The sequence below is a fragment of the Coffea arabica genome, chromosome 3c (assembly GCF_036785885.1).
Source record: "Coffea arabica cultivar ET-39 chromosome 3c, Coffea Arabica ET-39 HiFi, whole genome shotgun sequence".
In the NCBI taxonomy this organism is placed as follows: Eukaryota; Viridiplantae; Streptophyta; class Magnoliopsida; order Gentianales; family Rubiaceae; genus Coffea; species Coffea arabica.
In genome coordinates this window covers 41630490-41647279 of record NC_092314.1, presented here as the reverse complement: position 1 = coordinate 41647279, position 16790 = coordinate 41630490, and the positions used below count along the sequence as shown (strand labels likewise).

The 16790-nt window shown below is 38.1% G+C and overlaps 1 protein-coding gene and 1 long non-coding RNA gene across 2 annotated transcripts; one reads left to right on the top strand and one right to left on the bottom strand.

The window, feature by feature from the left end:
- The first annotated feature begins 10620 nt into the window (after positions 1-10620).
- LOC113735972 (uncharacterized) lies at positions 10621-11064 on the top strand. The gene has a single exon (XM_027262928.1). It carries the CDS (start codon positions 10621-10623, stop codon positions 11062-11064), a length of 444 nt encoding a protein of 147 aa, XP_027118729.1.
- A 1092-nt stretch (positions 11065-12156) lies between these two features.
- On the bottom strand, positions 12157-13251 carry LOC140038154 (uncharacterized). The gene is made up of 2 exons (XR_011841973.1): positions 13123-13251; positions 12157-12376 (listed from the first exon to the last, which is right to left on the bottom strand). It is a non-coding gene; the product is annotated as an uncharacterized lncRNA (long non-coding RNA).
- Positions 13252-16790: the final 3539 nt, after the last annotated feature.

Here is a 16790-nt window from a genome sequence, read left to right as displayed (position 1 = left end):
TAGGAAGACCATTTTTGAGTACTGCCCAGACTAAAATTGATGTTAGTAAGGGTACTCTCACGATGGAATTTGATGGAGAAATAGTCCACTTTAACATTTTTGATACAATGAAACATCCTGTTAACTCTCATTCTGTGTTTGCTATGTATACCACTAATCCCTCTGTGCAAGAATTTTCTAAGTTTGCTTGTAGGGGTAAATTCAAGATTGCTGCGAACAAGTCCTATAGGATGAAAGCAATTCATGAGGTAAAAATGGAGAGAAAATTTAGGAAAAAAGTTGCACTCAATGACCATGTGGATCCTGGAGGAGGGCCACCAATTACAAGGAAAATTCAACTACATCCAGACTAAAGAGTGGTGCTATGTCTAGCCAAAAACATTAAAAAAAGGTGCTGCTTGGGAGGCAACCCAAGGTTTCTTTTGTTTTAGTTTTCTTATATTTTTTAAATTTTTGTTAAGTGTTAGTGTCATTTAGTGGGTTGTTATTTTGTGACAGGAAGTTGGCAGCTAGGCATGCCCACGCTAGGTCATCACACCTAAGGAATGGAGTTTTGGAATTGACGGTCAGATGACTATAACTTCTAAGGCGTGCCCACGCCTTCCAACCCTTCCGAAAAAGAAACTTCAGTCTTCTCCTTCCTATTGGTGTTGCGTCCGCCGCCACCACACCACCTTGTGCACGCAGCCGTCTCACCTCCTCCGCCTTAGTGTCTCACTTTCTCTCCCCGGTGGTCAGGGAAGTTTCTTTTTTTTCCCCTAATACTTCATTTGTCTTTTCTACATTGAGGACAATGTAGGTTTTAGGTGTGGGGGGATTAGTGGCTTCCATTATTTCTTTTTTCTTTGTTACTCAAAAAAAAACAAAAACAAAAAAAAACAAAAAAAAAAAACAAAAACAAAAAATGAAAACATTGTAGTTAGGCGGCTTTTTGGCTATTTCTATGCTTGTTAGTATTAGGGCATGTTGCTGTGCTGAATGACACAATCAAAGTGAGTGGGTATGTGGTCGAATATACTAGCTGTGCATTTTGTTTCCCTTGGCAGTGTCGTTGAATGTTGAATATGTTGGAATTGACCCATTCTTGTAACTTTTGGGGGAGCTTTTGAGCCTTATATGAGCACATTATTCTTGTTTGCTCTATTTTTGTTTGATTGAGTGGGTATCACACATGGTATTGGCATTCTAGAACTTGCTGGTTTATACATGTCAAGGCCATATTTTTGTTGAATTGGATGCATTTGAAATGATAAGGGCATTTAGGATTTAACCCTCTTTAGCTATCTAAAAAAATCAAGCCCTCATCTTATCTCCCAATAGTGAACCAATTTGAGCTTTTGTCCTTCGTTTTTGATTGTTATCCGTGTTTGTTAACCCAATACCTCTTTAAACTTTCTTGTTTATCCCTGTGTTGTCAAGGGATGCCTGAATTCCATCATTTGTGCAAAGCAAACGAAATTGGGGTTGCAAGTGCTATTAGATTAGGAGCTATATGATGCTATCCTTGTATAAAGGAGGAAAATTGAAAAAAGGCCATTGACCAGAGGACTTTGGATTACAGGGCGTGCCCACGCCTTACAGGACTTTCTCCTAAAAAAAAAAAAAAAAAACCTCGTGACCAGAGGACTATGGGCTACAAGGCGTGCCCACGCCTTGCGAGCAGTTCTAAAAAAAAAAAAAAAAAATTTGGGGTCACTTGTACAGGGTGTACAGCAAATAGAAACTGCCTTGTTAGTGAAACTCCTCCGGTAAAGCACTGTGGTTATTGGTGAGTTTCGGACATTCTCTTGACACTTTACCCCCTATCTATACCTTCTTAACCCGCCTTTCACCTGAGCCCCATTACAACCCTATTAAAGTCCCTTTGATTTGTGTATTTAGTTCACTTTCGAGTGGTGGAGATGTGATAAATGTGCAAGCTTATGGTAATGCTATTCCGTGATTTTGATTTGAGCGTTCCTAGTATTCATATATATTTTTTGAATTACAACCTGTCCGGTGTGTTCTAATTTTGGCGATATTGTCAGGGACTTGAGATGCTTGTGTTAGTATAGACTATTCCATGACCTCTGCTCTCTTGGTTGTACTTCTAAGCTCCGAAATGCTTGAGACCAAGCATTGTCTAGGTGTAGGGGGATTTGATAGAACCGTTATTTGGCGTATTTTGCACTGTTATTTTGTCCTAATTTTGGCTATTCACGGTGCTAAAAATTGAAATTTCACTCATATTCGATATTTGTGTGAATTGTAGGTGGTAGGCATGAAAAATGATCTCGCGAGGCAAATTTCCAGAAGACCTTTCATTTCAGAGCGTGGCCACGCCTTGGAAGGTGGACGAAACCGAAAGCCGGACTGCGGTCCACGTGAACCGCGAGGAGCACGGGATTAAAACTCCAAAAGTCCCTTTGTTTCAGTGAATTGGGCCAGACGTTCTTTTTGGTTGCTTGACCTCCTGCGGCGGCTATTAAAAGATAAAAAGAGCCAGATTGAAGACATCAACTACTTTTTAGCTTTACTTTTACTTTTCCTTAAAAGAAGTTAGGGTCAGACGCTTTTCTTTTGCTCTTTCTTTGCTTTTGTTCCTCCTGCGGTGATAGGGTGTTAATTGTTGGTTTATTTTATTATTAATCTCCCTTTTTATCCTTGCCAAATATTGCTTAATTGTTAATATTTACTCATATTTGGTATCTGGACTTAATTTCAGGAATGAAGTAGAAAACTATCAAAAGGAGGGACTTTATGGAAATATGGAGACTTTCAAGGGCTTCAATTCTTGGGCCCTTGAATTGGTGGGGACCACAAGCTAGTGAAAGGCATTTAGTCATTTGGGCTCTTCAAAAGAAGCTACGTAGAGAGACTTGGAGAAAGAAGTACTTTGGAGGCTTTGTCCACATGTGTGGGGACCACCTAGATAGCTTTTAGTCATCTTTCTTTTGTTGCTTTAAAAGGGGACAACGTAGAGAAGCAAAAGACATCTAGGGCTTTAGTTTTAGTTTTTTAGTTTTAGTTCTAGTTTCCTTTCTTTGGACTGGCCTCTGACACACGCCAGGTGTTCGACAATATTCCCCAACGGGGAGATTTTCTCATGAGGCGTGGTTAAGCTTTTCTAGTCAAGGGAACAACTGACGATTTGGTTCGACAACTACTGTGAGATCGAATCTGTTTTAATTATTTTCTTCATTTATTGGTATTTGTATGTTCCTTGATTTTAATTGCTATGGTCTTGTGTATGATTGATTAGTGCGCAATAATTAATTATTCATATAGGCTATTTTTGCTAAATAGGGGTAATTGAATCCGTAATTGTTCGTTATCTCTACCTCAGTAGCAACTGGCGTAATTGGGTTTATGTCAGGGGAGCATATGATCTAATTTAAACAAACCCTCGTAGCGTGTTTGTTGGTTAGGATTGGGCCTTTCTAATTATTAATGCAATCTAGAAATTAAATCCTACGGTCGTACCTAGGGTTATTTTTTGGGTTAGAGAAATAGCTAACGATCGTACCTTAGCTATCGATAAATTAAGGAAGGGTTGGTTGTTTATCGCATGCATGACAACTGTAACTAATCTATTACTAAATGTTGGAATTATTTTTGCATCAATGATCAGTGCATGAACCATTTCTGAAGTATACCCTTGGCTAGAGTTTCTCTTAGTTATTTCTTTTACTTAATTATTTTCTGAAGTTAAATTATTTAGTTAGTATTTGATCCAAAAACCCCCCACACTTTGGACTTTAGAAGAAACGAATTATCTCCAATCCCTGTGGATTCGACCCTACTCACCGCTATATACAAAATCTGTATTTTTCTCGAGTAGGTATTTATTATTGTACAGGATCGGCACCTGTCATGCGGCTAGCGGCTAGCGGCCAGACATTGGATATTTTTGCGGATTGCATCAGGGCTCTGTACAACGGAGACCCTTTTGACTTTTCGCTTTTGACTCTTCTAAATTCCGTGAGATTCCTCTTGTGCTTTTCCAATTCTTCGGCAATCAATTGAATGTATTCAATTAAATCACGCGGGATTGACACGATGAGGAGCGGCTAATTTAGTCCTCTACCCAAAGGTTGACGCAAGGGCGCGGTCCATAATATCTGTGAGATCTAATCGAATCTTCATTATTTCTTCCAATTTATTGCTATTCGTGCGTTTCCTGAGTTAATTGTTCATGGGTATTTTATTAATTGAATATCAACGGCCGGGTATTTGATTTAATTTAATAGTCTACTGCCACGTTAATTAAATAGAATCCGTAATTGTTCATTTAGTTAACACCCCGTGGCAACCACCATAATTGGTTTTATGATGGGGAAACGCAAGATCTAATTTAAATAAACTCTCTTAGCGTGTTTATTGGTTAGGGTTGGGTTCTTCTAGCTTTAATGCAATTGGGTAATTAAATTCCTACGGTCGTACCTAGGGTTGTTATCTGGTTAGAGAAGCAGTCAATGGTCGTACCGTGACTGTCGAAAAAGTAAGGAAGAGCTGGTTGTCAGAGCTTATTGATGGCTATAACCAACCTAGTGATAAATGGATGAAATATCTTTACATCGATGATCATTTAATTGGACCGTGCCTGAGCAGTTGATCCTTTGGGTAGAACTTTTATTAATTGCTATTTTTAGTAAATTGTGCTTTGCGAGTTAGTTTTGAATTTTGTTTGTTTTATTTTTATTTTTATTTTCCTCCCATCAAAAACCCCCCATACTCTGAACTCTAGAAGAAACGAATTATCTTCAGTCCCTGTGGATTCGACCCTACTCATCGCTATATACAAAAATCTGTATTTTTCTCGAGTAGGTATTTATTATTGCACAGGTTCGGCACCTGTCATCGGCCTAGGCAGAAACTAAGGACAAGAGAGAATTTCTTAGTATTGTTCTGCACGCCTGCCATTTGTGCAAAGTTCCTTGTATAGTTTGAGATGAAACGATGCAAGGTTGGCTTTTAGCTGTAAGTTGTGTGTGTGTTCTTTTATTCTGTTCCTAAGTATTCCATTATGAGTTTACTTTTATGTGTGTTTTCTGGGCAGACTAACACAGGAATTCTAGACAACTTGTAACACCATCGATGGTGAATAGCCCCATTAATCTGAGGAACTAGTTCTTGAAGAACTTTCTTGAATTATGGTGGATTGTAATACAGGATACTTGAATAGTTCGCGCACTGCTGGATTGTTTGTATGGGATGAGACTAAGAATGTCAACAAACGCTAGTAAAGGAGAAAAGCAATATTTTGATAGAAAGAAAAACAAACAAAGGGTCGGTAGTTTAAATAGGAAAAAGTCTTTGCAGCATTCAAATGTAGATAGAAATAGGTCCTTTAATGAATCAGCACATTTACTCTTCTATTGAGCATAATCATAATTCAAATAAGACTTCCAAGTAAATTTTACACTTATTTAAGTGATCCAAAGTTTTCAATTTTCATACTTTCAAACAATGTTATACAGTTGTTCAAAAGCTTATGATTCCTATTCTAACCATTACATTTTTCCAAAAACAAATAGAATTTTTATTTCCTATTCAAGATTCATTAAAGATACACACAAGCTCTATTTTCTACAAATTTAGAATCACTTGCCTTGGCTTAATAATCATCGCTGTACTCATGAGAATAATGCTGAATGTCCAGGTCTTTGTCTTACCACAAGAATATCTTCTTGCCTAATCCTTTATTCCCCTATTGCATGAAAAGATGATGCTAGAGGACTAATAAATACAGTCTGTAAAATATAATTTTTAATAGCAACAATAAATATCTTGACATAATTGTCCTATCATGTTAAGTTTTCTGTTGCCTGCAATTTTGACTTGCAATGTATATTTTCAGGTACAATGCTAACAAAGATGAATAAAAGGAGCTCACAAAAGAAAATAAAAGGATGACATAAAGGAATTGGTTGGGATGAAAGCTTATAATGATTCAGATAAGCTGTCCCCATTTCCTAACAAAGAAAACGTAATTGATGTCTAAACTGCTTTAGTCTTAATACCAGAGGTTTGTACTGATCAAAGCACTATTTTTCACTAATAACGTGCTACTTTATAGTTTTCAATTAATATAGTATTGCGATACTTCCACTGAGCAAAAGATGACAACTTGGGCAATAGAAATCACAATGCGAATTCCAGAACAACAAGGGCACTAGTTCACTGCCTACAAAATTTCCATAATCTGGTATGGCCTGGAACATAGAGTATTTCACATGTCCATCTTGCAAAGGCGACACAATTTGAAGTTAGGTAAGGTATACAACTAGAGTTTTGAAAGACGGTTCATACTAAAAAATTTGATATAACCTACTATTATATGTTACATATCACCAGCATAAAAAATTTGATCCAAATCATTGTAGATGCCAAATAGAAATCATATTATTGGAGGATACCGGAGGGGTTAATGCAGCAATATTCTCTCCAGATTATAAAAAATTGATTCCATTCTTTACTTTTTAGTTTAAAGAAGATCATGAAAATTTAAATGATTAACTATGCAAAGTCTTGTGCAGATAAAATCTCAAGTTTCTGGATGTTGTTGTTGTTGCTAACTATGGAGTTTTGCTAAAAATATATTTCCAAAAGAACATTCTTGAAAACTAACACCCTAGTTGTCTATCATATAAAAATTCCAAATCATACACTCATTACACTACTATGCAATAAATCTTTGCTATGATAACAAAGCAAATCAGAAACATTAAATTGAACAAGGCATAATAAGATGATATAATCATTGTTAAGTTTGATGCTATTTTAGATTATAGTACATACCATATAACATGTTTCTTCTTCATTTACAAGTTAAAAAAAAGGGATATTTCACTGGAAGGTTAGCTTGCAGCAGCTTTTGAGAACCATTCCATTTTTGCTCTGTTCGCCATCATGTCAAAGATTTCCAGGAGCAAATAAGCAAGTGGCACAGCACTGTTAAGCTTATACGAGCAAGAAACTGATGCGTCTTAGTCTAAGGACTGCTGATGAAGACATGAAATAGGCGCTTGAAGATGTTTCCCGGATAGATATCACTGGTGACAAGCAGATTTTTACTCCACCAAGCAGATTCAAATTTTTATTCCTCCAAACTAACAATCTGCCTGATGAAATTACTCAAACTTCTGCTTATACATCCACAAAAACTTCGGCTCTCTTTGGATTTGCTATTTTTCCCACAAACTATTTTTGTTTTTGTGGGATCTACGCTAACAAACTTTAAGAACACAAATCTCAACTACTGTAAAAAAATAAAAACAAAATAAAATAAACCCTAAACTTCTTTCTTTTTCTACAAACTATCACCACCCAACATTGGACCACACCAGGCAGCTACCACCGGCCACCACCCTTCCCTCCCCTCTTCTCTCTATGTCTCTCTGTCATCCTCCTCCTCCTCCTCCTAATCCCTCTTTCCCCTCCTTCTCTCCTCTCCTCTCTTCTCCCCTTCTCTCCCCCATCTTCCTCCTCCTGCTTCCCCAGTCACCTCCTCTCCCTCATCTCCCTTACCCCGCCCAACCCCTCTCTTTTCCCCCTTCCTCAAGGACCAAATCTGACTGCATAGCCCACTCTAGTCACTCTACCAAAGGTCACCAAGAAAGGAAGGGGGAAGGAGAGCTGAGTAGGGTAAGGGAGAGGGGAAAAAGGGGCCTAGGCAAGGTAAGAGTGAGCGTGGAGAGAGGGGCTAGTTGAAGGAGGATGAGGGGGAGAGGAGAGAAGAGGAAAGGAAGAGAAAAAAGAGGGAGGAAAAGAGGGATGGAGAGGGGAGAGAGAGAGATGAATGGAGGGGAAGGTGGCTGCTGGCGGTGGTGGCGGGTAGTGGTAGTGGTGGTTGGTGATAGGAAATTTTTAACAGATTTATAAAAAAAAATCCAAAAAATATTTTAAATCCTAAAAACACTTGAAAATACAACTTTAAAAGCACTATATCCAAATGAACTATCTACAATAAAAATAAATTTCACATATATTACTATAGTAAAATTTACCCAAAATACCAAATTCATATGGAGCCAACATTAACAAGTAAAGTAAAAAGAATCTGGCCTTTCTTGTTGCAACTCAATATCTGGAGATGCAGCATACTATGAATGTTGAAAAGACAGCCACCCAAAGCACCGCCAAGCAAGCAAATGAACACAACCCTTCTGCTAAAACTCCAAGAAGAGCCACAACAAAGAGAAAATGAGCAAGGTATGCAAGCTTATCACTACTTTTGTTAATGTTAATTTCCTTCTAAATTGCTTAACACTATAATTTCTACTGTTGCTTTCATATTATGATCTATTATTTTTGCAACTATGGCAAAAAGTGTGATGGATGATAACATGAATTATGGATAGGGAAATGTTAATTTCTCATGGCAATGCAATCAACACGTTTTACGAAAAAAATAAAAAGAGCTTTTACGACACTTTCTTTTAACATGGTTCCAAATCCATGTGAAAAAGTGGTTTTTTTAACACAGCTTTGATGTTCATGGTATTAAATTTTTTTCTTACCACCGTATTATTTGCCATAACAAAGTGCCAAGGCATCTGTGCAAGTATTTAGCATGGTTAGTTAATCATTGTGGTAAATAATTAACTTTCACCATAGTAATTTCTTGTTTTGATTCGATCCGAAGATTTGGCATTTGGATTTTGATCTGTCCTACTAGTTCTAAGATATTAGATTTTTGTTTGGTTTTGGAATACTGGGCTATATGTTTAGCTTTATGGGTTTTGAAGGCGGATGAGACTGGTTGTTTTGTAGGAGAGAAAGGATTTTCTAGACTTTCTATAGTTTCGGGCTATTTATTGGGTTTTGTATGGTAGCTAGATAGCCCAAACTGTTTGTAAAGGGGTCCATCACGGGCTGGTTCTTCTGCAGGGTTTTTGGGAAACCAGCCTGGTTGGTGGTTTTGTCCATAAACTGTTTCCTCCCAAGGCTTAATCTTCTTGTGTTGAGATTTGAGAAAGCCTATGAGGAAATCTTTCCCATGAACCTTGGTTTTGTCTGGCTTTGTTAAGAATATATGTTGATATCCACTGGAGTTTGGGAATAGCTCTGAATCATTAGATGTGGATATATCTAGGATAGATATAATATTGAATACCACTATTTTTGGGAGGATGTTCCTGTCTTATAATTCAGGTGCGATGAGGATGTTGTGAATAATTTCTTTGTCTTCTATGATGAGATGTTCTTCCCACCATTTTTGGAATTGCTTAATAAATCTTATGAATAGGATATGAGCAACTTGCTGATTGTAACCGGTGGTTGTCATCTGTTGAGATATTGTAAGAATATTGTTTCCATCTATGTTCTATCCAAAGATACTGTCTATTTTGTATAAATGTAGAAGGATATTGGATCTTATTCTAAAAATATCAGAATTGATTATTTGAAGATGGTATAAACTTTGGATTTTTTCTTGATTAGGAGTGTAATTTTGTAAGAAATGGTTTGAATATGGTTTGTCTAGGGTAGAAGACCCTTGGACGTTTGATATGGTATTAATCAAGGTGGTTTTTTTTATTTTTAAATGGGATAAGGAAGGATTGTCCAATCCTAGCTTTTTGGTTTTCTGATTGGTCTGGAGATTTGAAAAGTAAGTTTAATAAATAGATATTTGTATGAGTTTCTGGAACAAGGGAGGAAGTATGCAGCAAGCTGGAAGGAATTCAACAGGTATCCCAAGGGAAATACTTGGGACTCCCAATGGTGATCACCAAAACAAAGAAGCAAATATTCGGATTCATGAAGAACAACATTGAACACAGAATGCAAAGTTGGAAATCCAAATTGCTAAGCTCAGCTGGGAAAGAAATCTTGATCAAAGCAGTCTCAATGGCTATGCCTACTTACACTATGTCTTGTTTCAAATTGCCATGCAGGTTATGTAAAGATATCTACTCTCTACTCTCAAAATTCTGGTGGGGAGAGCAAGATAGCAAGAACAAAATACATTGGGTGGCATGGGAGAAGATGACCAAGGAGAAGAAAAAAGGAGGCCTCGGCTTTAAGGATCTACAAAAATTTAATAGAGCCTTGCTAGCCAAACAGATTTGGAGAATCATCAGAAATCCAAACCTGTTATCTAGCAAGGTGCTAAAGGCAAAGTATTTTCCTAAGAGCTGCATCTAGGAGTGCATAGTTCCTAAGAATGCATCATGGTTCTGGCAAAGCATAATGAGCAGCAGAGAGACCCTTTGGTGGGGATTGAGAAGATGAATAGGAAATGGGAAGAAAACCAGTATTTGGAATGACCAATGGATTCCAAACAATTCCAAAGGGAAACCAGTCACTACCAAACCACAAGAATGCATGCTTAACAAAGTTGCTGACCTGATTAGTCATTACAGGTGGAATAAACCTCTCATCTTCAAGACCTTTTGCAAAGAGGATGCAGATAATATTTTGAAAATTCCTATCAGCATTACGGGAAGAGACAATAATACTTTCTGGATAGGGAACCCAAATGGGGAGTACACTGTACAGTCAGGATACAAAATGGCAAGGAATAGGAGGAAGGAAGAGACTAGGAAAGAAAGTGAGGGAGCAGAATCGAGCCGTAGTTCACTAAGCCAGCAAGTGTGGAAGGTACTCTAGAGCTTAAACATCAGCCACAAAGTCAAGATGTTTATATGGAAAGGTCTCTCGGATGCAGTACCAGTCAAGGAACTGATTTGGAGAAGAATCAAAGTTGGAGACCCTACATGCACAATGTGTGGAGAAGAAGTGGAAACACTGGAACATATGTTACTTAAATGTAGCAAAGTTAAGGACATCTGGAAACTAGCTCCTATCCACTGGGATGGTATCGAACACAAGTCGGATAAATTCAAAGATTGGTGGGCAGCAGTTTCTGAAACTAGAAGTAGGGTTCAAGGGAAAGCTCATATAGGCCTCACGACATATATCTTGTGGCAGATTTGGAAAAGTAGGAACAACAAGGTTTTCAGCAACAAAGGTACGGATCCAACTACAGTTGTAAACAAAGCATGCAATGCATGGTGTGAGTTTGAAAATGCAGCAGGGAAAGCTAGGAAATGGAGCATTGGGAAACCAGTAGTAGCTTAGCAACACAGGGAACAGGAGGAAGAGCAGCAAGAGCACTCCATAGCCCTAGGAACTAGTATGCGAATTGCAGTGCAATGGAGCAAAGAGGACAAAGTTGTTGGGTATGGTATTGTAGCGTGTGATGGAAGACAACGGGAACTAATGGCTTGGTCTATGAGAGAAAGGGCAGTGGACAACCATCTCCAACACTTGGTTGAAGGTGTCAAACTTGCCCAAATTAAGGCAGCAGAACAAGGTTGGCGACTGATTAACATAGGAGTTCCTGACAAAAGTTTGCTTCAGCAAATCCAGCGAACAAAACCAATGGCTGGAAGAATAGCAACTGTGATACAAGATATTCGTGAGCTGAGCTCCATGTTTTACAAATGCTCCTTTTACCTAGACATAGACAATAGTAATGATCTTAGTGTTTATTTCTATGCTCAAGCTTTGAGCAGTTATCAAGATGTAGAATGGGTTAATCCCAGTCTATTGTGCTAGATGCACAGTGTATGTTTCGAGCCTTTGCTAGGGTGTAAATACTTTTGGCTCAAGTGATATATATATTCCTATCGTTTCGTAAAAAAAAAAAAGTATGAGCAGTTTCTGGGATAAATTGGATAAAGATTTTAAATAGATCTTTTCCAGATGTTGAATAGATTGAAAGAATATCCTTTGCATGCTTGTAGGCTGCTCCTTGATCAATTTCGATCTCAACTTCATGAATGACCAATTTTGTTGATAAAGATTCTGCCTAAATTTCTTGTTTGGTAGCCTGTCCCCTTCCTATCTCTTTTGCTTGAGTGGAGGGATGGTCAATCCTCTTCTTTAGGGAATATAAAGGCTGAATGTATCGATTTTGCCCAAACATTTCGAACATCATCTTTCTGCTGGTATTGATTTGAGATCTGGCCAAATTTGTTTGAGAAGATACTTCCTGTTTCTGAGACTCTTTGTCTAGTCAGTTAAAGATCCATGTCTCCTCTGTTTGTCCCTTGTATATGTGACGCCCCCACTTCTCCCTAAGGCGAACCAAAGGGTATCCGCGGGACGCCTGCCTAGCTCTCGCCAGGACTCAAGCAATTCCATTCAACTTATAGTCGGACCACACAATACAAACCGAAACTTAGATACAATAAATGAGGAAACGTTTAAACTTAATAATAGTCAACCATTCTCCAAACCACACGTCAGTACACAAAATACAATTCGTCCAAAGGTTACATTTCCATACCAAAAGTACAATCCAAAGCCGAAGGCATAAACAAAAGTATTAGCAACCCTAAAACAAAAGTACATCAAGAGTCTGCTCCATTTTACCTCCGAATTCAACCTGTTAAGGAAAACAAATCTACAGGGTGAGCAAAACGCTCGTGAGGCCAAGAACACACATGCAACCACATAGTTCAGATAACAAGCCCAATAACAATTCAGGTATTATCTTGCAAGTAATTAATAACACCAATAAACTGTAACCACAAACAATTCAAGGATATAGAAGCTCTCAGGAGGTAAGTTCCACATTTGCCGATACCGTTTATATATCTTTCCGTGATGACTCTCCGTCAACCGGATTGATATTTTCATATCCGTAGTACACCACTTACTTCCCATCCGTCCACCATACACCACTTCGGGCCCGCACTACATTTATAAGGCGATACTATACGAGTATGCCAAGCGAGATCTCTCAATAGATCAAGCTTATCATTTGAGTCTCATGGCTCACCGAGATTCCCGACCAAGCCCATGTCGGCTCGAGTTCCAAGGTCGGCCTATGAGTTTGGGCGTCCCCCATTTGTCATGTAAATGTCGAGGAGATTCACTCCATCGACGTATGCAATCATAGCATACCATTTCATGTATTCAAGCATTTGATAGGTTTAAGCAGACATTTCAAGTCATGTAAACCAAGCAAATCATGTTAAACATGAGTCATTCGTTTCGAATGAGAACGAGTGCGATCAAGTACACACTCGACTCCATTTTGTCAAAATCAGTTAAGCTAAGCATGAAATCAGGTGAATAAAGCATGAATCAAGACTTTAGGGTTCAAGTAGGCATACACTTGACACTCACCAAGTTATGCAAGCAAGTAAATTGGAGGAAGAGTTCAAACTTCCACAGTAGGGTCCTCTTGGAGGTCCTCGTGCGTGCCTGAGCAAATAATAGTGAATTATCACCCATATCCCAAATATCGAGGAATAATTCGTTTACTAGTATTACTCTAGGAAATTCCGTGAAAATGAACCTCAATTACTCGTAAATCGAGGTTCGAGAGAGGTTTGATAACATTCAACAATATTTAAGTCTTTATCTAGGAAATCGGGGATAAAATGTTTCGATAATATCAAAAGAATAAAGAGTTCTTGAAAAACTCTATTTCCTTGAAAGTTGGAAAAATTTCAGTTTTGTTATGAATCTTTGAAAAATCGTAACTCACTCGGCATAAGTCAAGAATTGGAAAACTTTATGCCGTTGAAAACCTCTTAGAAAGTACTGCAAGTTCCTAGAAGACACTTTTCCATGAATCGAAGTGAAAAGTGCTCAAAAATGAGGCTAAGGTTGCTGTTCCAAATCACCCAGGATTGAGCCGGGGTTGGTTTTTCGCTAACTTTGAAAATTCGGCAGAATTCACTCGTTGCAAACCAGCCCTTAAAATTTATAGCTCAATTAGAGGTGCAAGTAAGGTTTAGGTCAGAACAAACGGATCGAGAATCGGAGTTTCGAGCACCAAGATATGGTAGCTCAAAGTTGGGAAAAATTCAAGACTGTTACAAAATTTCCAGATTTGGTTCCAACTTTGGACCTTTATTTAAGTGCCGAAACGGACTTGGATTGACACCAAATTTTGCAGTATAATACTTCCATATGAAGGTTATCTCTCTATCAAATTTCACAGAAAAATACCCTCGGGAGGGGGGTCATTCAATCAACCAACGTTTGGAAAAATCCTTAAGGCAATCTGTCCAAATCTAAGATTTTCAAAACGAGCAGTCGCCGTATTTTGATCATAACTCTCTCAATTTAACTCGGAATTTGGAATGGTTGATAGTGTTGGAAAATAAATTCATAGGGCTACAACTTCACAGAAGAAATCGTTACAATTTTCGGCATGCAACTGGTTCAAAATCAAGCCTCAAGTTGCAGCATCATCAAATCATTTCGGCAGAACGGAGAAACAGGACAGTCGACTTCAGATGAATGGTGTGGCTCACACACATGAAACCAGAATGTGCATTATACACCGTTGGAAACATGGGAACGTCTAGTTTCAAATGCCGCTGACGGCACTTGATTTCGACATCGGAGTACGGAGTTATGGACAAAATACAACCACTGGTCTGGATTACGGCGAAACGGTTTTCCAGATTACCAGTTTTTGAAATAAATTAGTTTGAGCAACCAAAACTCAATATTTTTCAACAAAATTTTGTACACAACTTCTACAACATGTAAACAACATAATCAAGCCTTTAAATCCTCAATTATCTGCAGTAAAGTGACCGAACAGAGCAGGGGTAAAATGAGAATTTTTTGTTTCAAGAGTTAAACAACGTTTCTGTCAAGAATGCACCTTTAATCTACTTCCTTAAGCTCTAATTCAGCAAATAAACCATCATCAAACATCATCACAGCCATCAATCCAAAGTGGGAGTTCATAGAGCCCACATTTCCAACAATCCAAGCTACTAAAGTAAAGATTCCAACTCAAATGCGTAAATCAACTTCCATAAGACAAGTTGAAGGTGTTAGATTGTTACCTACTTTGATGGCTGCTCAGATCAGAAAATTTCGGTCCCTATGAAGCCTGAAGACAGCCGTGAAACTCCTCCCTTTTCCAGCCTAAGATGTTGTCCAAGTAAAAAGCTAAACGAATGTGAAGTTCGGTGAGAATCTACGGAAGTTTTGGTAGGAATTTTGTTGAGTTTTAGAAGAAAAGAAATGGTGACTTTGGTTGTTCCTTTGCTGCAGTCTAGCCGGCCATTGTAGCAGAGAAAAGGAAATGAATTTCGGCTCTGTAGCCTTTGCGTACAAAAGACGCTTGACGTCAAATCCTTTGATACGTCAAATCAATTTTAACTAGTACCCTACACGCGCGTTTTGTATCCGATTTCTCTTATGTTTGTTGCACTAGTGCACTAAACCTCTAGGGCCCTTACATTCATATAAATATTATTCATTCTTAATTGTCCCAAAATAATGGTCCAAAGTCCCTCAATTAAGCGCGCACGTGAAAACACGTATTTCTAATTTAGGCGCAATAAAAATTAAAACCTTTGAGAAATTCTTATAACGATCGTACCACTAGTTATTACTTGTGTGTTTAAACCTAAAATTGTCTATTTTAGAACCATTGTATATGTCTTAAATTTTTAGCTTATTGTACTTCCAAATGGCTAAAGTTTTTAGACACGTTTCCATTTTTCGCTAAATAGGCTTATAAGAAAATATTTGTTTATTCATCTATATTTTTATTTTATTATTTTTAAAATGAGTCACTTTAGAAATATAACGAACTATAAAATCATGTACTTAGGTCTAATAGGTTAGAAAATATTATTCGTGGCAAAAATCCAAATAAATAATTATTTAGCCAAAATTAGGGATTTTAAAATAATGGAATTTTCGAATCCTCACATCCTCTCCCCCCTTAAGAAATTTCGTCCTCGAAATTTACCTTGATTGATGAACAAGTCTGGATACTTTTCTCGAATTGCTTCTTCGACCTCCCAAGTTGCTTCCTCCAACCCATGGTTCTTCCAGAGGACCTTCACTAATGGTATCTGTTTATTCCTCAATTCCTTTACCTTCCTATCCAGAAGTTTAACCGGTTTCTCCTCATAGGTTAAAGTCTCATCAATCTCAACATTTTCCGGTTGTAAGACATGAGAAGTGTCCGGATGATATTTCTTAAGCATAGATACATGAAACACATTATGGATTCGAGATAAACTCGGCGGTAATTCCAACTTATAGGCTACACTCCCCACACGTTGGATGACCTTATAAGGCCCTACAAATCTTGGTTGTAATTTCTTTCCTTTTCCGGACTTCAACCTTGCTTTCAGAGGTGTAATCTTGAGAAATACCAAATCTCCAACATTAAACTCTAATTCTTTCTTCCGATTATCAGCATAACTCTTTTGGCGGCTCTGGGCAACCTGAATTCTTTGTCGTACCAACTTTACCTTTTCATTAGCTTCCTCAATCCAAGATACTGTGGTCGGATCTAGGATTTTCCGTTCACCTATTTCGTCCCAACAAACTGGAGACCTACATTTCCGACCATAGAGTGCCTCATACGGTGCCATCTGAATAGAAGAGTGGAAGCTATTGTTGTAGGCAAATTCTACTAAAGTTAAAAACTTACTCCAATTTTCTCCAAAGTCCAGAATACATGTCCTCAACATGTTCTCAAGTGTTTGAATTGTCCTTTCCGACTGTCCATCAGTCTGAGGATGATAAGTGGTACTAAAGTTCAACTTAGTCCCCAATACCTCCTGCATCTTTTGCCAGAATCTCGAAACAAATCTCGGATCCCGGTCGGAAACAATACTCACAGGTATGCCATGCAACCTAATGATATCATCCAAATACAATTTGGCCAACTTCTCCAACGGGTACTTCATGTTAATCGGCAGAAAATGAGTCGATTTGGTCAATCTATCCACTATTACCCAAATTGCATCATGGCCTCTCTGTGTTCTTGGTAACCCCGATACAAAATCCATAGTGATATTCTC

Excerpts from the sequence above, each read along its gene's own strand:
- LOC113735972 (XM_027262928.1), top strand. The coding sequence starts at position 10,621 with ATGTTTATATGGAAAGGTCTCTCGGATGCAGTACCAGTCAAGGAACTG.